The sequence below is a fragment of the Haliaeetus albicilla genome, chromosome 1 (genome assembly GCF_947461875.1).
Source record: "Haliaeetus albicilla chromosome 1, bHalAlb1.1, whole genome shotgun sequence".
Lineage (NCBI taxonomy): Eukaryota > Metazoa > Chordata > Aves > Accipitriformes > Accipitridae > Haliaeetus > Haliaeetus albicilla.
The window spans coordinates 76,200,900-76,225,259 of NC_091483.1; the positions used below are offsets into that span (position 1 = coordinate 76,200,900).

Below are 24,360 nucleotides of genomic sequence, written 5' to 3' on the forward strand. Positions count from 1 at the left end.
TGCAAGTACTAAATTTATATGCAACGTTATATTGTTCATCTTGCATTCATCAGCTCAACATACAGAAGGCAGACTGGAGCTTCAGGCTTTCACTGGATTTAATGTTAGAGCAGGAGCAAAATTCTGTTTTAATTAATGGAAAGTGGCAAGAGGAAAGAAAGAACACTGTTTAGAAATTGGAAATCCAGAATGCAGAAACAAGTATTTGGAGCATTCTGTTGAATCAGAATAGATCAGGTTACCTTGTACAGATTTTTAAATCCAGAGAATACTACCATAACTAATAACGTGTTATTTTCCAAACACAAACAACAAAAATCTTTGACGTGCTGACATTTTATATCAACATTTTATATCAACAGCATAGAGATTTTTTTGCAACTCAAACATAGAGGTACATCTAATAAAAAAAAATAAAGCTTAATGTACTCAGAAACTCCTTTCCTCAAAGCTTTTAAAGCTATGTCTGGTAAACACACATGATGCTATATCATCTGATTGTTAGAGACAGTTACTCATCCAGTGATTCAGCTTTTCTGATGAATTCAGACTTGGTTTATGTGCCTCCAGCTAGAGCCATGTTCCTGTATCTCAAGGTTTTTGGCTCTCTAAGGATTCTATAAGACTGTCAGAAGAAAACCCGTCCCGCTGAGCTTGCCTCAAGTCCAGCACTTTTAATAGACCTAAAAGATTCCAAGCAGATGTGAAAAATCAAATGCTTCTTCTAGCAGTTAAACATGACATGAAAAGTTATGCTTAAAAGCTAAAAATTAAGAAATACATATGCCGAGAACAGATCCGGAAAAACATTAATCCTAACACACACAAACTGACTTCAGCATTTAAACTAAATAGGTGGGCTGGAAATATTTTTCAGCGAGTTAACTTTTCAGAAATATGAAAGTTACTCGGATTCTGAATCTCATTTTTAATTTATAAGTCCCTGTATTTTTCAGAAAGTGCAACTAAGCTGCAAAGATTTACAACTACAGTCTGAGAAGGAGCTGGCTGGAATAATGAAAAGGCTCTAGTAGTGTTTCTTATTCCAGCATAATCTAAAAAGGGTGGCAGTACAGGGGTGAATATCGCATTTCAATATCTCTACAAGCACTTTGCAAATTTTAAAAATGCCCAGAATTCTTTTACTATACTGGATCATGATAAAAAACTTGAAAATGACACGCTCTGATAAAACCTGCAAGGTTTATCTATACAACGCTTGTTGTATTTATGTTTTCTTCTAAGGATAAAGTGTGCATACTTTAAAAGAATGGCAAAATACAGCACAGAATTCTATATACATAATTTTTTTAAGAGCTGTCATATGAGGTTATTTAAAAACCTACAGAAAATATCACCATGAACTCGCTCACTTCCATCTTACTTTCCCACATCATACTGGTTTAGTTTTATTTTCTCATTCTAGGAATTACTCTGATCTATTTAATAGGTATCTCAACAGTAAACAGTGAGGTGAAATTCCTGGCATGTACTTCTGAGACAAACAGCTGTAGGCCATCAACAGTCTCTTCAATACTTCCTCTCAAAAACATTTTTGCAAACTGCTAGCATAGCATTAAATGCTTAAGTATTCAAATTGTTTAAAAACATCAGAAAATGCTAAATACTGCAAGGCAGTCATATGCATAGATTTTACTTAAGTATCCAGGTTGGGTTTTTTAATTATTGGTGGGATGGGATGACCATTTCTAAACAAATTTGCCACCCAGTCCCCTGATGGCATCTATGTTCTCATGCAATGAGAGCTGGAGCTTCTTTATGAGACACTTGTACACTGCAATTTTTAAGAATAGGAAATCACCATTCAAGTTACGAAGCAGTATAGAAAAAAGTAATTTGGCTTGCAGGTTTTTTTCCTCCAGAAGAAAACAGGAATTGTTGTTTAGGCAAATTTTGATTCCTAACAATATGTAGGGAGGCAACAGGGCATCTGACAGTGCACCCATGGAAGATGGAGAGGCAGGACTGGAAGCACACTTCTGGTGGTCTGGGTGAATGCACCAGAAGACGGGGAATACCTCCTCCTGCAATAGCTGATCAAGTCTTTCTGTGATGATACTTAAGCAAGCAAATTAAGATGGGAGACTACTGGTTTAGTGCACAACTGTAAAGCAAGGGAAGGTCACACAAAATCGAACTATTTTAAAATATCTTCCCCTCATTTTTTGACTGTTTGTGTCTTTTGATGACTTTTTATTTCTTGAAATTGTTCTCATTTCTAATTAGATCTCCTACCCATAAATGTCAACAAAGTAAAGCCTGTCAGGCTTTCTGTGCTGCAGGGGAACATAGAACAGTCTTTGCTTGCCGTCATTACTAAATAAGTCTGGACTGCTCTGTGCATGCCCCATCCCAATACTTTTTACTACAGTTTTGACAGAAGTAAACACATACACATTTAGTAGCAGAATTTCCCCTCCCTCTCCTTCCTTAATTACAGGCAAGCTCTGCAGCCTCTGAGATAACTACCACCTCAGTCACCTTAGCCCCAAACTTTAAACCAGTTACGCTAAAGAGAAGAAGGAAACAGCTTGTGATCATATTTCTTTTCTACTTTGGGAAGGAATTCCAGGTGTTTGTTTTTTCCCCCCTTCAAACACTAGACTGCAGAGAAGTTACGTAAATGGGCAATCAAAGCCTGGGTGAGGAGGTGATGACTCCCACACAGACCAGTCCTGACCCTGAATAAGCAGGCCATTTGACAGGCTCTGCACTACTCAGCATGGCAAACATCGAAATTCCTGACTTTCTGCATTAGTATCCTAATGAAAGACTTGCTTTGAAAGGCAGCTAGATGGATTTTAAGTTTATTTTGTCCAGGGGGGCATAGAGTGTGGAATGGAGTTATTCCCTCATTGCAACTGATTTTTTCTGTGAGAAATTTGCCTTGAAGAGTACCAGCATCCTTAAAAACTCATCTGGGCCAGCAGCTGCAATAGGCTGAAAAGGATCAAAAAAAGAAAATAATATTTAACATGCCTTTCCTCTTCCCTTAACATTTCACAGATTTGTTTGTCATTTCTCTCAGCACTTTCATAGGCAATGAGTGACAGGCAGATTGACAAGAATTTATGACACTGCTGTCAGCATTCTACCAGCCCAAAGAACTGGTTTGGCTATAGAAAACATCGATATTTAATTAACTTTGCCTACACCTGATCAAAAGAATCCAATCACTTTCCATTTAGTACTGGTCTGACTAATGAATATGACGAGAAAAGAACACACCATGAGTGATGGGTAATTTCAAAGCTTAAAACTATCTTAAAATGACCAAAGAAAAATGCATTTGAGGGCAGCATCTTTACTGCACTAAGAGCTTTAGGTTTGTTTGTAGACTCTGTTATGAAAACACCATGACGAGTGTTTAGTAAACAAGGGACAAAGGTAATTTTTTTTTAGAAAACACCTAGAAGGCTTACTAGGTAGTGTCAGACTGAGATAACTATCACTTTAAAGCGATCTGTGGTAGAGATACTAATATTATCATTATCTATTTTGTGTATATATGCACGTGTACATACATGTGCAAGGAATTACAGCCCCTCAAAATTATTACAAATTACCTTAAGCGTCATAAAGCTACTATTTCACTATACAAATTTGGAAAGCTTTAGAAATCATTAAAAAACCCTTCATCTAACTGTAAATTGTCAAAAAGGGATTAGATAAAGAACAATGTTGAGAATTGGTGAAGAATACACCACCAGAATTTAGTATTGGACAAAAAACCCAAAAGAGAACAATTAAGAAAAGCTAAGACAGTAAATGCTCTCCTCTGTGTAACATAATGGGGAAGTACATACTGAACAACTTGCAGATACCTGATATCTCCCTTTCTGTTTTCATTTTCAATTCAGTTCCATCCTGGATCAAAGAACTTCCACTGGACTGCACTGTAACAGAAGGCCATGCTAGAAAGACAGACTGCTAAAGGTCCACTTGCACTCCAGAATAAAAAACAATCTACTAGCATTACAAAGAAATTAAAACAGAATAATCAAGGTCCCTAAACATAATATATGCAATTAAAATGTACTTTGAATCAGAGTCAGAACACACAAACTTCAGACAGACACATTTCTTTACTATGGAAAAGATAACATTGCTAGCTGAACAAAACCGTATATTTTTCTGGTCCTGCTATCTACCTGGGCTGTGTTTCATCCACTAATACTGCTATTTTCTATCATGGACTTGTGTAATAAAAATAAAAGTAAAAACGTTTCATCTCCTCTTGTCCATCAGGAAAAATAGAGAACTAGGGAAGTGGTTGCAGAACAAACTTTATTCCCTTCTGAGGTTCAGGAGAGGTGGTAGATTTGTCTGGAGAAAAAAGGAGCAACAGAACAAAAAAGATTATTTTTGTAATGTTGTTCTGTCATTTGAATTCATCAATGATTAAGGACACTATAAACAAGCAAACAAACAAACTACATAATCAGACAACGGTTCCAAACGTTTCTTCCTTGAAAAACCACCATCACAATTATGTTCTTAGCAAAGCTCTTACTTCCTGAAAAATTCAGGAATTTCACCTGATAAAAGGCAAATCACCACTCAGCCTTCAGGCAAAGGAATAGAGGGATGCAGCTATTTTCCCAATGAGTGACGCCCTATCACTCAGGACAGAGAAACGGCTTCTTCCCACTTGTGATTGAGGACAAAAATCTCATGAAGTCAAATCACTTCAAAACCAAAAATTACAACTACAGCTGATTAAAATCTATGCAAAACCCTCAATATACACTATTGCTTCAAATGAAAAGGGTGGCAACTTAAGACTGTGAAGAAATGGCTAGCACTCATTCTAAATGATTCTGTCTATAAAAATACAGTATCCTCACAAACGTAACTGCCTTAGTGCTGTGTTCTTTTTCTTTTTATTTTTTTTAAGATTATAATTCACATGTTATAGTAAATCTGTTTATCCCAGAAGGACAAGTCCTTAGAGGCCCTATGCTTATCCAAATAGCTCCCACCTTCTGGGATGTGGGGGAGTACACTTAGATAGTAAGCCACAAGTAACTGAGTGTATCACGATTAAAAGATAAGTTCTTCCACTCTGTCCTGTTATATTCTGTTTATTGTCTAATGGAAGAATGCTGTGTAATTACATATTCAGCAAACCACTGCCTACAGAGAATTTTTAAAGCAGAAGACTAAAGAGTAAACCAGACCCTTGCAAGAAGATTAAGAGAAAATGCTGGATTATTACTACAAAATAGAGAAGGATGAGGAAACATTAAGAAAAAAGCAATGAGTTGGCAAAGTGTTCTATCTTCAGTAAAACAGAAAGGGACACTTCAGTAGAGCATCCAAAGACTACAGTTCTCAAAAAGCCATTGCATCAACCTCTGCACAATTAAATCCGCAACACCCTTGTAAAACATACATTATATGGTGCAGTAAGGTAAAGACTGAGGGGGAAGTAGACATGAAAAGTCCAGATTAAAACAAAAAAACAAAAAAACAAAAAAAAAAAAAAGAAAAAACTATACTGAGGGTTGGTTTGTTAGTTTTTCAGATTTCTAATTGTTTTATACCAAGCCAGAGATTTAACTAAAACCTTCCAAATTCAATTTTGAGAACAATTACATTAAATGTATTTCTTCAAGTTACCTTTTATTTTCTTCTATTACTAACCACTAACTTCTTTTCTTCTATTACTAAAAAGGGGTCAAATCTGGCAGTGTGAAGAATTACATTTGCAGAAGACACTAAGTTTGAATCTTCCTGCCACAACCAGGATTTATTTATTTTTATTCACGGTGCTTAGATGCTAATTCTATAAAACAAGAGGACAAAAAAGGCTGAAGAAAATCACTACTCGCAGATCCCCTGAAAAACTTTTCTTTTCTGTGCTGGCTGAGGCTCTTTGAAAGCAAATATAAATTTTGTTACAATAGGTTTGTTTCCTCCATTTCTTTCCACAGATTCATCTAAAGCAGTTCATGGACAGCATGTTGAATATCACCACGCAGGACCCACCCCTCCAAGAGGGAAAGCAAGCCGAAGACAATAAAAATCAATTTAAGTTTAGACAGGGATTCATAATGTAGATTATGGATTTTAAAACATGATAGAAGCTCAAATTTGTATTTCAAATCAACCACTAAACTCCTGGTTACATTTCAATTCTTTTTTCTGGCTTTGGTTCCCTCATTAGCAAGTCTCCAGCTGATGAGAAATTTTTTTAAGATGCTTTTACATTTAAAAACAAATCTGTCTATACAAATCAGCAATCTTCCTTTACACAAACACTATATGAGCAAGTATTTTAGAAATAAGCTTAACATGGTATTTTAGTAACTAGGATACAACCCTTTTTTCAGTGTAAAGAGTTGAAGAGAAACAGATTCAATCATTCACAGATAAATCCAGTAAGATGCAAGTTCTGGAACACTTCCCAACCCTCGATCTTTCTTAAAAATATGTAGAGCAGTTTCTTTCAGCTGCTTTACTGAATTTCTGCATTTACATTTAGATGACCTCTTAAATTGTAAGTTACTGGCTTATTATTGAAAGGTTCCATGTTTCAGAAATAGGTATTTAAATTAGATAAGGTTTGATCAGAATGAATGAAACCTTTTATACTGAGTATTAGAAAAAGATTTCTGCCTACATCCAACTTCTCTAACCTTTACCCACTCTCAAAAGTCTAAACTTTTGATGTAGTATCCTGGTATAGAAGACAGTGTGGATATGAGATGCTACAGAAGTCTGGAAAAGCAGAACTGTAGAGCCATTTGGCACAGGAAACGGTTATTTCTGAATAATTTCCATATGAATTTCACATAAGATAACAGAATGAAAGCTAAATCATCTCAGCATACCTACAGATTTTCAGAATGCCATATCCATATGTATTTTATCTGCATGTACAATGGTTTCACATACTTTCAAGATCAGAATCTGTATCAGGGCCTTACCCGTAGCACTCTCCTACACCCTTATAGAGTTCAGTAGGAAAGGGTTTTCCTGAAACATTTTCTTAACAGATATCCTCTTCTTGGTAGCTCACAAACATCCAAGATAGCATGGGTAGATGTTCTGAAACCTAATATTCTTGGTAGAAAACAGAAAAAACCAAGCCCAGATAATACTGCCAACAGGCAACTAGATTTACAGAACATTGTCTTCTGGTGAAGGCAGATACTTATCACTATGCTTTTTTGCAACAAGAACGCTACTGAAAGAAGCTGTCTAGGCTTAAATAGAACAAATGCTGATTTGGCATAAAGGGGCTCTGTTAGTTAACTAATAATTTGACATAGTCCAAGTACTACTTTGCCTTTGAGATTAGACCTTTAAAATTAATCCCCATACCTAAAAGCAGGCACAAAAGGTTTCCATCCAGGTTGTGTTGTTACACATACCTGGTAGGTCCTCCTATTCTAGAGATGAAATGAAAGAAACAGTATCAGTGATTAATCAGCCTAGGGGCAAGTGGGGGGGGGACGATGGACACAACACGACCCCCAAAACCTAAACAGACAGAAATTACCTTGATTTGGCAATGCTGAAGCATATTCCTGAAACATTCCTTACTTTCAGCAATAAAGATGTACAGAAAACCTGGGAAACCCCAACCAGAATTACCCCAACCCCACATGAATAGGGCAGTTGTGGCAGTAAAACATCATGAAGCACATGATCGAAGTGGTACTAATTCCACAAGAACTAAGATACCAAGTTATTTTACTTCTTCACAAGCATCCTCAATGTACACTCGAGTTGACATTTATTTACCAAAACAAACAAAACAACAACAAAAAACCAAACCCAAGCTTTTCTAGCATTAGTTGCTGCTATGAGGCCACAGATTCACTTCCCTTCTTCATACAAGTGCAGCAGGGCTTCTTTAACAATGGTCTGTGCAAGATCCACTTTTCCCCCTTGCACTGAGCTTCCAAAGTAAAAGCATTTTTATGGACTGTCTTTCTGAGAAGGGAATTAATTCCTTATTATTAACAATTTAGACTTTTAGCTACTGCCCATTTTAGATGCACAAGAGAACAACTCCTGTAGGTACTTCGGGTATTTGCAAAAAGCAGAAATATAAATGTTAGCCTGGTTGGACCTATTTATTTATAATAGGAGGATAACAAAACATGGTCATAGACAAACATAAAATTTGTGTCTGTGAACAAAGACCTCTTTTGGAGGTCCTAAAGTTCATGCGCTCTACATGAAATCCATGCCAGAACAAGGAAACTTGTAAAGGAGGCTGATAGCACTGTTCCAAGACAGATCAAAATATTTTGCTTTCGCTACTTTGCCTAAGGGTTACTACAAAGCATCTTTCTTTCTTGACAACAGGGGGCTTTAAGGGCCAGAAATGACATCTGGTACAGATCACTAAAGTTTCCCAAAAATCTGCCTGTAAATCCATCCAAGGAACATAATGCTGAACTGTAGATCTAACTCTCAGCTAAATACAAAAGTTAGAGATGCTTTACTTTGGTTAAGCAGAACACTGAGCAGAGCAACAGGAAGGTCTCACCATATCTTGGACAGAAAAGCAGTGAGAACAAGCAAATTTCTTTCCACACCAACCGGTAATGGTCAATAAAATGTGAAGAGGAGATGCCAAGATGACAGTATTCATTTAATTCATGACACTATCAGTGCAACGACTGAGAATAAGTCTGGTCAACATAAAAAACAATTAAACTAAAAATGTGTCATTAGCCTCTCAACTGTGTTATGGTACACAGTCTGTTGTTGAGATGTAAAGGGAAGCTAGTCCTTCCCAAAGATGGCCTGCTCACCACTTTATTTGATCTGTCATGTCCACCATAGTGCCCAAAAGACCCAATTAAAATTAGAGAAGTCCTGGAATGCACAAACCAAAGATGAGTATGAAACAAAGCAACAGTTGCTGACATTCTTTGAATTTGAGTTACATTACATCTGGTCAGCTCTTTTCCACAGAAAACTGGCTCAGTGTTCAGAAGCAGTCACGAATCAATCAAATGCTACGTATTTACGATGAAAAAAGAATGAAATTGAGAATAATATAGAAAATCATTAACATGCCACTGTATGTATCCACAAGACATCTGTATCTTGAATGTCATGTATAGTTCTGGTCTCATTCTCAGAAAGACACAGCAGAACCCAAAGGTCATCACAGTTCAGATAAACGATGGTAACAAGAAATAACATTCTGGAATGGCTCCTGTATGTAGAACAATGCATGAGGACTCTTCAAGCTGAAATTAAAAATTGCACAGGTTTGTGAGAAATCTATAAAACTATCAGTAATATAGAAGTTTGTCCATGATCCCTACTTCTAGTATTATGAGAAACTCAAATGAAACAAGTAGGTGGCAAATTGAAAAGGAAAAAGAGCTGCTCTGTGGCTCTGAGGTTGTCTTCCATGAATTTAGCCATCTACAGCTATTAAATACAAAGTCACCAGCTCTAGAAACCTCTGAGTCACAAACTGCTGGAGGCTGAATGTATTCAAAAAGAGCATCACTCCATGATTTACCATGTCTATACTCTCCATGATGCATCCTCTGCTGAACCTCACCCCCGAGGTGAGGTGCTGAGCTGAATCAAATGGCTCCTTGATCCAACTTAGTAGAGCTATTCTTATAGTGGTTTTTGTCATCACTTCAAGATATTATTTCATATTTAATTTGGGTTCTTCCACCAATGTGTTTATGAAGAAGGAAAAAAAATAATGTATTTACATATTACATGTTGAGACGACAGATTTACGCAGAAAGTGTACTTAATTCAGCCACTTTTACATACAAGAACAGGAAGTCTGGTATGGAGAGCCTTCAACAAATACTTAAGCTTTCTGTAATTAATTTTGTAGCCACTCTGAGAACAGTCATAGCTTCTAATCTCACCCCAAACCAGCATACTCTTGACGCTGTATGCTTTTTGGTGCTTCTTAACCTACAAGTAGCTCTTTAAGATACTTTTCCAATGAGGCGTTAAGAACAAACAATTTGAAGTTCCAAAGTAGCAATTACTGCTGCACATTGTGATCTGCTTAGCACAAACAAGTTTAAGGCGTAGCTAAACATAATCCTTTACTAATGGCTAACGCAAAACAGTAGCTCAGGAACCTTTCCAAAAAGGATAAGAAGTTATTTCTCTTGTTCCTGAAGGGATCACCCAGATGAGATTTTTAGGGTTACTCCTACTCCTTTGGGATTCTGACAACATCAGCCAGACTGCCTGTGTTATCACTCACCTGAAGTCAGGATCTGATACCTTAAGAACAGCCTATTAAAAAAGTAATCAAGTTCATTTTACCCTACAACTACAGATCCTGACTCATGTGGTAGTTTAGCTGCACATTTTATGACAAGTTCAGTAACCATACTTGACCACAAATTCCTAATAACTGATGATGCAAAACAATCAAGCAAGACCTCTTTCTGAAAAAGACACATATATTTTACTTTATTTTTTCTTTTTACTTTTTTGGAAATTAAAACAAAACAAGCCACCTCAGGATCTGGCTGTAACAGCTATAACATGATAATCAAACATTTGATAAGCACAGCTTTCCAATCTTACAGAGGGAACTTGTTGGTTTCTGCTCATCTCCACCTTCCTGTATTTAGTTAACACAGAAGCATAAAAAGCAGCAGATAATCCTCAGACTGCTTCTGTTCTACCCTTACTGGGTTTCCAAATCTTTGCCATTCACTGGGAAGGGCACTAGAACATTATGTAGGTATCGGACATAATGGAGTTGGCCAGAACAGTTTTTCTGTGTGAAGACAAAACTGCAGCATAAATGCATGACAAGGACTAGTGGAGTTTCTCCAGTAACTTAAATTGCCCCACAGGTATCTGCTGCAAAGTCATTATAAACTCTACTGAGCAGAAAGAGTACCAAACCGCCAAGTTTCTGGTGTAATACTAAAAGAGGGCTACAAGAAAACTGGACAGGAAGCTATGTGGAAGGTACATTTTGGATCATGTACATCTGACACAGCTGGAATCCCCAACTAGCAAGTATAACAGTGTGTGGACTTCCAGGTTTGTTCTGGACACAGCACTGCTGCTCTTCTGAGCTACTGCACCCGTGCTAGGAAGTCATGCCAGTAAGCCATGCCAAAAGGGCAAACTGCCACTTGTAGGCCCAAACCGGCTTACGCAGAACAAGCTCAAATGCGCCCATATCACATACTGAGCTGTTCTTAGGGTTAGAGAGCTCAGACCTACTCTGGGACCACCAGCATAAGAGCTGCAGATATATGTGCTCTCTATTTCCCATACAGAAACTCTGGATTGCTCTAGGGATCAAACTTGGACTACTTCATATTAGTATATGAAGTAAACCTCTACCATTCTCCTCCAAACAGGATTGTTCCACTTCTAACAAAAGCACTGAGTGAGAAAAATCTAGGAAAGTCCTCATTCCTAACTGGTAGCGTTGCAAGAACTGACAAAACCAATGACTCAAAAAGCAGCCACCACAAAATCTAGTACTGAAGCATACTGCCCTCTCATGAGCAGCAGTATCAAGTGGGCAACTATCGGAGCCCATGGGTTTGGCATCGATTCAGACATCCAACATGTGATACCTACCACCAATAGCAGAACATTTAGAGGTGCTGTCAGACCACTATCAGCGTGGTGCCTTGGCATAAAAGTTGCTAAACCAGGCCTTATCAGAAGAGGCCTGGATTTTAAAGTTAATTCCTCAGGTGGAGAGATACCAGTGGTGAGGGGAAGAAGGGTGAAATGCAGGAGGGGAGAGAGGAAAAAGCCATAAGCTTATCCCACCTTCCTCTCCTTTACCTTGGGAAAATGAAAGCAGTACAGCTGTTTCTCTAAGGCCTGGAAAAGGCGGTGGTTATCAACAGAAATGTAACTCACGTCAGAGCTAGGCAGATCAAGTTTTTTCCCAATTGAAAACTGACTTTCAGATAAAGTTTTAAACAGCCTTCCTTTAAGTTAACAAAAAATGCCCAAACAACAAGAAAATTTGTTAAACGATATGCCTCTCACCTCAGCAAGATAGTAATCTGCTACGTCCATCAAACAGAGATATAATTACCTTACACAAAAGGCAGTATTTGAAACATGGCGATTTTTGCTAAATCGAAAGAGTAAGAGCTTGGACAACAAGAAATTGAGAAAGAAGCCGGACCAGAAATAAAACCAGACAAACAGGTTCTACATTAACTTGTAACCTACAATAAACAGATAGCCAAGTGCAAAATTAATCAGCTTTTACTCCAATGATTTTTCTCTAACTTCCACTTTGCAGCCACAATCAGCTACATAAAACCACAGTATGATGCACTAACATTAAGGCTTTGGATGTTGGTGATGAAATAACAGCTAGAGCAGGGGCCTGAAACCGAAGAACACTGATATTAAGATAATTACAGTTATGACCACAGAGAACACATGTGTATCACTAGTCTGCATGTGAACAAACATTTGAAAAATCTTCAGTGTGTTCCCTAGTATTTTGTTTTTCTTCCTTTATTTTAAACCTGCACAGTTGCAAACCTTCCCTGTGAGAGAAAGAAAAGCCCCAGACTTTCTACAGTCAAGGAGTTATATCATAAACCAACACCTTGTGACCTTCAAATGCTTTTCCTTCTGCCCTTTATGCTTAAAATGCACTATGCAAGAAAAAAAAGCGAGAAGCATGACCCCCAGTTCCAAATGGTCTGAAAAGAACAGGGTTATAATATTGCAAAGTCTGAGATCAAGCAGGTGGTTGTCCTGATTTGGTAGTTTGGTAGCTCACTGGTTTGGCAAATAACTAACCCTACCACTCTCCAGCCATCAAGTCTCAATCACTCTGGGAAACAGTGTAGACATGGTTTTCTTCTGACCATTTCTGGACAAAAAAACAACTCAGAGAAGCCAGACTAACCTTTTTTTTAATCTTAAATGAACCGATCACCAGGAAAAATTAAAGGCCACCCTTAATTGACAACTGATGTGAAAGGCCTCAGAATAAACTGTGTAGATGGGCATAGTAAATATTTCCTCCTCTTTCTTAAAAAAAAAAGCCACACAAATCACACAAATATGCTAGAGTTGTTGATGCTAATAAATATACCAACTTTTAGACCAATTTATCCTCATTAACAATGAGACAAAGAATTACTCCAACTATAGGCTGTGCCCATACTTTTTACCTCTGGGTAGTGATTCGGCAAAGTCTGAACCAATTAGTGTTAAAACATTCTGTTAAAATTAAAGAAAACAAACTCTTTAATAAAATTCCTGAAAACATCAGTATCGATCATTCTAGGATGAATAATATATTTGAATCATAAATAAATGATAAATATTTCTGGTACTTGGAAGAACGTTTACACAGGTCTGTACACTCCTTCATTAAGCAGTTTTAATGAAAATAAGGGTAAATAAAATCAGTAATGCACCAGCTATATGTGTGGTTCTTCTCTGCACGTGTGACCTTGGGAGAAACTAAGAATCAACATTAACTAGTAAACCTACAGTTGACAGAAAACTATAACATACATTTCACGTTTAAGGTGTGTAAAAACATGACCTGTTCACTAGCCAAAGCATTCACTAATATTTACTATTGTTATACAAGACTATTCTGAATCACTCATTGAGAAACGTAATATACATAGTAGTATCCCTGCTATGTATGTTTCTTCCTTGAAGATAAAATGATTGCAAACCACATTCCTTTAAGGGGAGTCTAGCAACAAAAACTAGATGAAGGGGGAAAAGGGCTCCCAGCAGCATTCTTATTTACAATCTGGTAAAGCAAATTAAAAAAGGTGAAATTTCCATTTCTGCCCATGTTTAAAAGAAGCAAAAAACAGATGAGCTTGACCACAAAAGTTAATGACACTTAACGCAAGTATCTAGACCTTTTCAATGAATACAACTCACTAGGTTAGAGCAAGCAAAACCAGCTCTTTTCAGATGACAAAGAAGGGTAGGGACTATATTCCAACTGCCAAAATCTGAAGTTAAAGAGTCTAGTTTAATCAGCCAACTGACAGCTGAGTACATTTTCTTTAATTCAGAACCAGGAATACAGAAATAATTATTTTTTTAAGAAACATCTGGTTATTAAGAAGCCAGAATACCTCATGCTCCAAGGCCATCTCTAATTTCAGAGGCCTCCCCAGCCACCTTGCCCAGGTGCACATCCTGGCTAGGTCTTGGCTGCACGTTTGGATGAAGTTTCATACATCCTATACTACCACATGCCCTGATTTGCTCTGGAGACTTACTTTACTTACATGGAAACAGAATTTATGGGGTACTCCTAGCCTAGGCAAGAAACACAGACCAGAACTAGAGTGCATCTGTCCTTTGTTGAGACAAAGACAGAGTATCATAGAAAGTGTGGGAAGCACCTATTGAAATACCTGAAATGAAGATTAACATTTTAACAAATGAAATCTCAGTACGAGTAACAAACCTAACAAAAGAAAGAATGTAGAAAAAAAAAAAAAAGTACTACCTTCTTTTCAGTGGGGCTTGAAGTCTTTGATACTAACGCTGCTTCAACAAGACCCTGCTCAAGCAAGGAGTCATATTTTATGCTTCTTTTTCTGTTTCTCCTCTCTTTGTTTGCTGGCTTTTGTTCATTTTCCTCTGACTGAGACACATCTGCACCATTGTCTCCACAAATGGAAGATTCAAAAAGAGGCTTTCCATTCATGTAGGTTTTAGTGATTTTCAGCTTAATTTCTGGAGAGCCATTCTTGATAGGAGTAGTGTTGGGTGGTGTTCCAACTCCCTTTATTTCCTGGGGTTCAAAGCGCAGCTTGGCATCTTGGGCCCCAGACTCACCATTAAACACACGAGAGGTTAGATCTTTCAATTTATCAGCTGGAATAAATGGAAGAGCCTCATGGCCATTATATTTTTGCATGACACCTTCTTGTAGAGTGGCAGAAAGTTGTGCTTTGCCCAAGTAGACAGAACACTCACGATTCACTTCACAATTCTGAGTTTTCCCATTGGTATTTCCAAGGATCTCTGGTACCTGCTTCATTTTGATGTAGTTAATTTTTCGAGTTAACAGTTGAGAACTTCTTTTGATGCTAAAGTCCATTCAGCCCAGATGTTTCCAGTCTTACACTGCTATATTAAGACAAAAAGACAGAGAATATTTTTTAATAATACAGAAATGTCAAAAGCTACCAAGTATTCAGATAGATATGTCCCCACTAATATAAACACTCAATGTACTTCATTCGACTTTTACTAAAAAAAGTGTTGCTTACAATCTTCATAACCAAAATACTTCAATATCTGTTAATATGCATTATGAAAAAGTTCTAGAAGAATAAATTAATGAATCATCAATTTTATTAAAACAAAAGCAGAGAGCAAAATCACAGCTTTCATTTTAACAATCTACAGCTGAGTCTTGCCCACACTAATTACTTAAAGGTATTGCACTGTTTAAAACAAGTAAGAGTTAGACCTAAGATAATATCATTAATAACAATGTTATAACAGATGAGTTTATTTCTAAGAGGCTGTGCCAGCATAAAACCCCCACAGGCTGTGTTACTATAGCACCTACACCATGGACAGCAGCATCAAAAGTTTCTCTTCCTCACTCTACAAACAGGCCCTCAATCTTCCAATAAAGCACACCTCCTGAGGAAACAACACAGCTCAGTGTTCAGACGTATCCCAAAGCGTTCTGGCTATGAGAACAAATAAAAGGTGAGCATTCTGTATCATGAACACCAGCCCACTGGGAAACAGCTGATCCTTCAGGCCTGTGCAATCTTTAAATGGTCAAAACAACTGCTGAAGCTTCAGCTTTTTAATAACAATATCATCTAACACTCGTTTTTCATACAGAAATTTGAAAACATCCAACAAGTTAAAACTGCACTATTATCTGCCCTAGACAGGTCTTCCGAGGCTTCTAAAAGCTAACCCTGCCCATTTCAACATTATACTATCGTACCAAACAAATGAATCTGGCAGAATGACTCCTTTGTGCTCCTAGACCAGGCAAGATGACCATTTCCATTTTTAAAATTCATATGCGTAGACTCTTCATATTACTAGGTCCAGTGTATACATGACAGAGAAATACACCTTCATAAATATTATGAAAGCTCAGCACAATAATCTTCATAGCTATGACCAAGGTAACCAATTTCATATATGATTAAGTCCAAGAACTGTCACATCGCATCAAAAATTCATCAAATCTAGTCTCCCATGCTTCCAAAAAAGTGCAGTAAAAACCATGATGAATAACTATTGAATTATCAGTTGCTATGGAAGAAATTTCTTCTGAATCTCACCACCTTGTTTATTAATGTACACAGTTACAATGCTTACAACCGGCATATTCCTGAAACTTGCATATTTGCTACTTCTACATCAGGAGTAGCAATGTACAAATGCTTGTTACTGAGCATTACCCTAGCCTGGCAAAGCTTCTTAAGGGTGTCAAGCCTGAACTCAAAGCAATTGGCCAACACGATACCTTTTCATGTACAAATATGGGGGGGGGGGGGGGGGGGGAATCTAAAAATCATAACTCCATCACTCCTTAGCAAATGCTCCCATCTCCCTAACATGCTGCTCTAAGGTACCTACAAGATAAAACGGTATCTCTCCATACAAGCTACATAGACTCATTTGAGAGATGAAAACCATTCTCCAGGGACAAACAGCAGCCTGAAAAGTTGGCATTAAACAAGGTAAGAAGAGCAAGCATACCTGAACTCCAAGTTAATCTGTGACAGGGAAGGTTCTAATATTTCTTTAGCCAGATGAAGTCTGAATTACCAATAGAATCTCTGATAAAATGAGTGGAAACCAGCCAACTGTATTAACCCTTTTGAAGAGGAGTCAGAGGTAAAAGGAAACTCAAATTTCCACCAGAACAGAACAAAGAACTCACTAAACCGAAAGAAAACTCACGTACTTTCACAAGATCTTCTCTGAAAACATGGACATGAGACAGACTCTCAACCCAATTAATAATACGACAATGTTTCAAGCTGTGATTCAGCAGATTTAACTGAAATCATATTTTAAGAAACAACTGATGACAAATTCTATAAATCTCTAGGCAAAAGGCAATCCCATTACAGAACACGTGATGCTTATGGTTACAGAGATGACACCAAAATTCCTTAAAAAAAAAACCAAACCACTGAACTGTTGCAAAATCTGTACTTCCTTCCCACGGATTCTCAACAGACTAAACCAGAATGCAAAACACAAGATCTGATTTGGGCATTTAAATTCCCTCTATCTAAAAAATAAGCCTAAAAGCGGGCAGCTTTTCTGCGGCTGCACACGCCCTCCAGTGGTTGCCTGAACCAGCCAGAGCAGCAAACACCGCAGCTCCCCACTTCCCTGCATGACAGACTGCTGCTAATCACAGCTTCTCACAAGAGGACCAGCACGAAAAATGCCTTGTGTGACTTCCTCCTGTGCATCAACTACATGGTTAAGTTGAAAAACATTTTTTAATATGGCTCCATTAGCTGCATATTAGTGTCTGGATTTCTGGATCAAGACATCTGCATTTTGTAACTCTGTTTGTTTTAATCCGTAATTCTACTAGTATTTTTTTTTCCAGCTTAATAATAACTCTTACTCTCATCACTTATTTCTTTAAGCTAGAAAGCCATCAAGCTTGAGGCAGACCAGGACAACTCGAAAAAAGCAACAAATAATCAAATTAGACTATGCTACTGATGTACTCAATCTCAAAACACTGGATGCATTAAAGAAGTGATAGCTTTAGAGTTTCAAAACACAAAAATCATCTTAGAGTCACAGAATAAGTTCCTGAGATCATCTGTTCCAGTCCCCTGCTTAAATCAGGGCCAATGCAGATCAGGCTGCTCAGGCCCTTGTCTGCACAATGACCAATAAATAAGTGAAAAGACATGGCTTAAAGAAATCAAGTTACTCTCTTTCTAGCTAATAAACCTAAGGGTAGTAATTCCATATCACAAAAATATGAAGACGAGTAAGACTATGCAGTGAAAGACTCTGAACTCTTAGGAGTTACCTTGATTTGCCTAATATGTCTGAAGATACACAGCATACAGATTTTAGAACTTTGGTGAGCGAAAGTTCAATTAATGATTCTCACTAATACAAGTCACTAAAACCAGCTGAAACCACTGAAAAAGGCCCCTCAAATCGCTAGAGCCTAGAGAGACAACAAATCCTGCAGTATTACTGGTAAAAGGAAGTCAATGTACCCAGGCCAATAGTAAATGGGAAGATGAAGACAAAGGCAGTAATTTGAGACAGTAAGAGTATAAGAACCAGTAGATACAGATTACAGAATATGGAAAATAGACCATGGTTGTACGAAGATTTAATGGAGCCAAATGAGAAGAGGCTTAAAGAAAGAGGCAGAATAACGGGCAAAGATAACAGATGTGAGTACCTATAAGCAAATATTGTCCCACTGGGGAGATGAGACTCGTAGAGAGCAATTTGCAGGTTAGTCACCATCTCTAGGACAACTAATGGAAGGAAATTGTCGATACACATCTCAGTCCTCCTCATAAAAAATAAGCTACGTTGTGAGGTCCAGTTAAACGGAAGAAGCTAGCAAGTCTACCCATCGGAATAACAAAGGGTTTCAAGAAAGAAGGGCAAAATTGATGCTAGTTAAATTTCGCACAATCTTTGCTATCTAAAATTCATGGTAGCACAATACCATAAGCAAGAAAAAGGACTAGGCTCTTTGTCAGAAGAGGACAATAGTGCAGAAAAGAAGAAAAGGGGCAAGGAAAGAAAATGATCAGCAACAGATAACCAAGCAGTACTGTGAGCTTAGAATTGATGCAAGGAGGTCTAGAAGACAGGACGTGAAAGAATGAAGTGAGATAGAACACTGCCAAGATCTGGTTGATCAGAGTTGCAAGAGCAAGGTCCTGAAGCAGCTGAGCATATTAGATTTGGTAGTTAAATTAAGTGCACTCATGCCAGACCACCATATCACATAGAAGCAAAAGCAATCCCTTATCTTTTTCTAGATGACTCTCTATCTATGGAAAAGGAAACCGGGGGGGGGGGGGGGGGTGGTTAGGGAAAGGAAGGGGACAAAAGCACCACACACCAGTAGCAGCTAATAAACTTAAGCTAGTATCGTCCCATATTGACTGTCCGGTGACCCAACAAGTACCATTTTCACTTACAAAGAGGAAAAAACATGATAGCCAAGGAGTCTGCTGAATAAACATGATTTTTTGGCTTGCGAACAAATAGCTTTCAGTAAGCAAAAGAAGATTTGCCTTACCAGAGAAAGGTCTCTAGATATTTCAATCAGACAATGACAATCGGACAATCCTTGCAATGCCTTTGTACACATTTTCATACTAAAAAACCAGGTTCTACATAAGGCAAATTATTTTGCGGACATTTTAAATAATGTTATTAATTACTTGAAGGTCCATCATCTGACAGGAGTCATGAGCCAAATACAGTTAGTCTGCATGTCAGATTCCTCCTTCACTGTCCAGGCCACTATCACTTATGTGATATTTATTATTCATTTCTTCCACATCTGCTGCAATTTCAGAGATGCTTTTCTTGTGTGTCAGAAATAATGGAGTAGTCCATTCCTTCCAATTCTGCCAAAGGGAGTGAACAGAGTAAGTAATCAACAAGCGTCACTATTAAAATACCACTTTTGTTTTCTCTAAGGGTTTTCTTAAAGCCATTTCTCAGGTGAATTACTTGGGATTGGGGGGGGGGGGGATGGGAAGAGGGGGAAGATGACACACCTAAATACAAATTCACAGTAAGAGAACTTTATCCACAAAAGCTATTTTTATTACCTACAAATCAGGCTTTCAGCTGGCACTGAAAAAGCTAATAGATGGCTGCTGCTTTTTTCTGTAAAGATAGTTTTCAGATAAGTCTTCTCCATTCTCTCATCAATTTTAAGACCAAAGGTTATTCCTATTTTCAGATCAGAATGAGACAAAATACTTACAGAGATTAGTAAGGTTATAACACATTCTTGCTAATACATTTGAAAACTTGAGTATGCTTATTCACATTATCTTGTACAAACCCCCTAAAATATAGGTAGAGACGAGACATGTTTACTGTCATGCAGTACTGTTCTTCATTATATTAAAATAATGAAAAATTACTACAGGATGCAAACAGAATTTACTTTTAGAAGAAAACACATAACTGAAAATTGCATTGTGGATTTGCCAAACATTTTTTTACAAACCAGCTCTAGCCAGCAAATTCAAAAACATTATCTCTCATGAAGAAAACCATTACTGTAGTAGCTGACAGAGAAGTGAAAATAATTATACCAAAACTTTCTAACAGTTTACCACTAGTCTTAGAAAAGACTTAGGAAAGGAGGAAAAAAAAAAAAAAAAAAAAAAAAAAAAAGGAAACTTTAGTCCAAAGGCACCAATTTTGAGTTTAAAAGCACCTGAAGTAGAGACTTCACTAGTCTTGCAGTAGATATACAATGATTTCAATTAACCAGTCAGCTGGCAAGGGTGACCTACAAAGTATTTTTAAGTGAGTAAACGGAAGTTTCCTTGCAGTTATAGTACATAATAATGTTTATATAGAGACATAATATACATTTGCACAAAAAGATCATGCATATTTTGAAAAATGTGTGAAAAGGGTTAGTGTACTTACAGTTGCACTTACGCTTATTTGCCACCCAATTATTTTTGAAAAAAATTAGTATCAATCTTTTCTAATTTGTTTTGGGGTTGCTTTTTTTTTGCTCCACTGGATAAAATTGTAGAACTTAATTGTTACAGCCTAATTTCATCAACTGAAACAATTATTTATTGCCTTCTCATGAAGGCAATAGGCAATACCAGCTTGTACAGCTAAGAACTGTAGAATGGCAAGCGAAGAATTTCTTCACTTTAAATACTACTTGCTACTGCAGAAAGCAAGCTTTCAAAACTTATGGACTTGACTTTTTGTTCCTCCTCAGGAAGGGCTTTTGCAGCCAACCCTCGCTGCTGAGGATAAGGCTAGAAGATTCTGTAACAGGACTCCTCCCCATTAATTTGTTTTCTTCAAAATCTGAAGAAATATTCTTCTCCACTGCTGCAGAAATTTAATTTTGTCAGTTCCACTCCTGCAGCTGAAGGTGGGTGGTGAAGGAAGGAGACAGATTTGAGTAAATTCAAATTCTTGCAAAACATTGTATTTCTGTCTGAAGACAGAATACAGATACTACTGTGGTGGGACCACAAATCAAATAGAAAAGAATTGCTTCTCCTCTGCAGATAAGCAGAGAGAAACACTGGTGCCTAAAATGGTAGGAATGACTGGATTTACCACCAGTATTTAATAAACACTGAAAGGTACCCCTCAACAGTTGCTTAACAAATGGCTGAAAGTAAATTAAAAAAAGTTATGTTTTCAAATGCAAACCTGAGACTTTTCTGTCTCCTGGAGAGTTCCAAATGGTTCAGCTGAAGGGAATGGCCCCTTTCTAGCAAAACAGGACTTGACAATTCAGTACAGCCAGAATACTCATTCAGTCTAGGTCTTTACTCACCAACGAAACGATGTCTGTCTTTCAAGTGGGCCAGAGTTGTACATCTGGCTTCCACTTAGCTTGGGAATGAAGAACCAAATGCAAACTCAACTAGCTCAGCACTTAGGTGCAGAGTTCCTTCCTTATTTATGCTGCTTTTTCACCTGGTCCAAGCCTACTTCAATTTCCCACCCCTTCTTTAATCCCACTACTTTTTCTTTTCAGCATCCTACCTCCACTCCTTGCACATATCTTCAGGACCTGGATCCTCTGGTTCTACATAATACTCACTGCAGTAGATAAACGCACTATAATCTGTTTTGTTTCCTCTTCACTGTGGCAAATGATTCTGCCCTTATTCCCGCATGTAGTCATGACAGCATAGCAATTGCCTGAAGCTTCACCGAGAGTATCATGAAAATTTCCGATCGTGCTAATTCTGAGAAGGGAAGATCAAATCTGGGATGACACCACAAAATAAGTTATCAATATAAGTAATAAATCAAATTGTAGTATTAACAAAACGTTATCCGCTACACATCTACAGAAATAAACAATGTTGCCCAGATCAGAGCAGACAGCAACTAATTTTAATAGAGGATACAATCAGTTTGCCTAGACCCTTAAAACTCTGCTATCTTTTGTCTATCGTGGCATTAAAACCTGTTCACCCAAGTGAGTGGATTTAGATTCCAGAAGCACACTTGGTGCACTGGAATCATTCTAAAAACCAGCGTTGTGACGTTGGTGATATATGAGGCCTTGTCAATTGTATGAAAGCCTAGCTATATGCATACATAGAAGAGTATCATAGTCTTTATCACAGAGCAGTATTTGGCCATGTCTTCACATTGCACTGGTAACGTACCTCTCTAATGTGGACAGGTAACATGTAAAAATAAATATTTCTTTCACCCAGTACATTCAACTTCACATCCCAAAACATTGAGTAAACTGGAAGGTAAAGTTCAGAGGTCGTTAATACTGACTCAACAGCACTATGAAATTTTACTTATAGACTTGCACCTTTCATCAAGAACTGTATATATCCCTATCCGACCAATAACTATATCTAGAATGTAATCCTACCCATACTGTGCTAATTCTGGTCTACTTTACACGTAGACTGCAACTATATACATGAGACTATGTTAATTATTCCATCAATGTATTACCTTGAAGCAAAATACACACACACAACTGATGTATGCCAGGAACACTCAAACAAGGCTCAAGACTTGGAACACTAGACACTCCCCAAACAAATCCAAATACTTGCTATTAAGTGGTCTTTCTGGTTCGGACATTATTTGAAGTATTTCCCTGGGCTGGGGCTTTAACATGCTCTTGCCAAAATGCATTACCACCATTTTCATGGTTCTTAACTCCCTTTCTATTTCTTTTGCTATGTCTACAACAAGAATCTCTCCAGAAGAGCGATTAGCATAACTGTTACAGGTAAAAGGTCTGGAATTTGAGGCAAGTTTTGGGTTTCTGCAGATATAGTGTAGCTCACCCATTTAACTTGGAGACAGAAAGATAAAACACATTCCTGTCCAACAAACCAATTCCTTCTTGTCCACTTTCCAAAACTTCTGTGTTGAGAGGTTTCCAATGGGTATCTCTTACCATTTTTGCTGTCCTTTCTCTCAGCATAGCTCTAGCTCTGTGGATTATTTCACTGCCTTATCAAATTTAGCTCTTCAGACAAATGCTGTTGTACCTACTTCTTATGGGAAAATCTAAAAAGTTTTGACTGTAGAAATAAGTCGTGTTAAGCAACTGTATTTCCTATCCTTACTTGCAGAGTTTCTGAAGGCTCAGCTATCACTACCACTTTTGAACCAAGCATTCACCTGATGAATTGATATTGTATGCACACTTTCTACTACACTTTTTAAGCCTACTACTTGTTTTATGCACTATTGTTGAATTTCAGTCATGTTTCACATTTAATCATAGCATTTGTTTTTGTTCAGGAGTGCTACTATAAAACAGCTTCTGATGGTCTGCATTTTGCATCCACATAAAAATCACAACATTAATTTCATTCTGAAGTATCTGATTGAGAGTTCTTGGCAACTACTCCATACAGCGAAATGATCCATATTCATATCTTTCATCCTACACTGCTCTCCAAGGTTCATACTTTGGCTTAAATCCCTCTGGCTTTATTATCAGACTAGAATCTGTGCATTCTTTACTACAGAGATAACTCACCAATTTAGATGTTTCTGAGTGCCAGTGCAGTCAGGTTCTTTGCTCCAATGGCATCCCACCAAGGCTGGCAAGTTCCACGATTGATTTATCTGATACACGATCTTGGGAACCTCAGCTCCACAGACTAACCCATGCCACAGCATGAACATTTATTCAACCTCAACTTATTATAATGAATAAATAAACAAAATGGGTCCCAAACGCTATGCTAGGAGGCTGCATTAGTGCATCTCCTCCCTACTGCTTTTTTTACTCTTTTATCAGTAGCTTTTCAAAATATTTCAAATGGCATTTAGCTCATACTTCTAATAAAATCTTCCCTAACCTCAACCTTCTTTCTTGAAAATATTTTTGTCACAAAATATTTAATCTTCTGCTCCTTGATGTATCTCTTATTTAGTAAGGCAGAACTCAGAGAGCAGGCCAACATTCACTCTCTATTATGTTTTTGACTACGGCAAAGAAAACATGGAATTCTGATGTTAGCCCTCAAGGCCAAATATGTTTAAAGATGATTATTATTTTAAAACACAGATTTTTTTTTATGTGTATTTTAGCACAGATGTGAGATATCAGTATTTCAGTATTTTGATATGAGGCACAGGCTAGAAGAAGTTTCACAAAAGACA

The 24,360-nt window shown here is 37.5% G+C and overlaps 1 protein-coding gene across 7 annotated transcripts in view; it reads right to left on the reverse strand.

Annotated features, from left to right (window-relative positions):
• Positions 1–24,360, reverse strand: part of NSD2 (nuclear receptor binding SET domain protein 2) — a 105,345-nt gene that overhangs the window by 50,024 nt on the left and 30,961 nt on the right. For 5 of the 7 annotated variants that reach the window (XM_069795402.1, XM_069795419.1, XM_069795373.1 and 2 more), the window contains exon 2: positions 14,480–15,105. In XM_069795402.1, the coding sequence (XP_069651503.1) occupies positions 14,480–15,076 (597 nt within the window). In that variant the 5' untranslated portion in view covers positions 15,077–15,105. Of the gene's footprint in view, positions 1–14,479; positions 15,106–19,415; positions 19,605–19,811; positions 19,936–21,744; positions 21,947–24,360 lie in introns of those variants that run through there. The other 2 variants (XM_069795382.1, XM_069795392.1) reach the window with 2 other exon arrangements.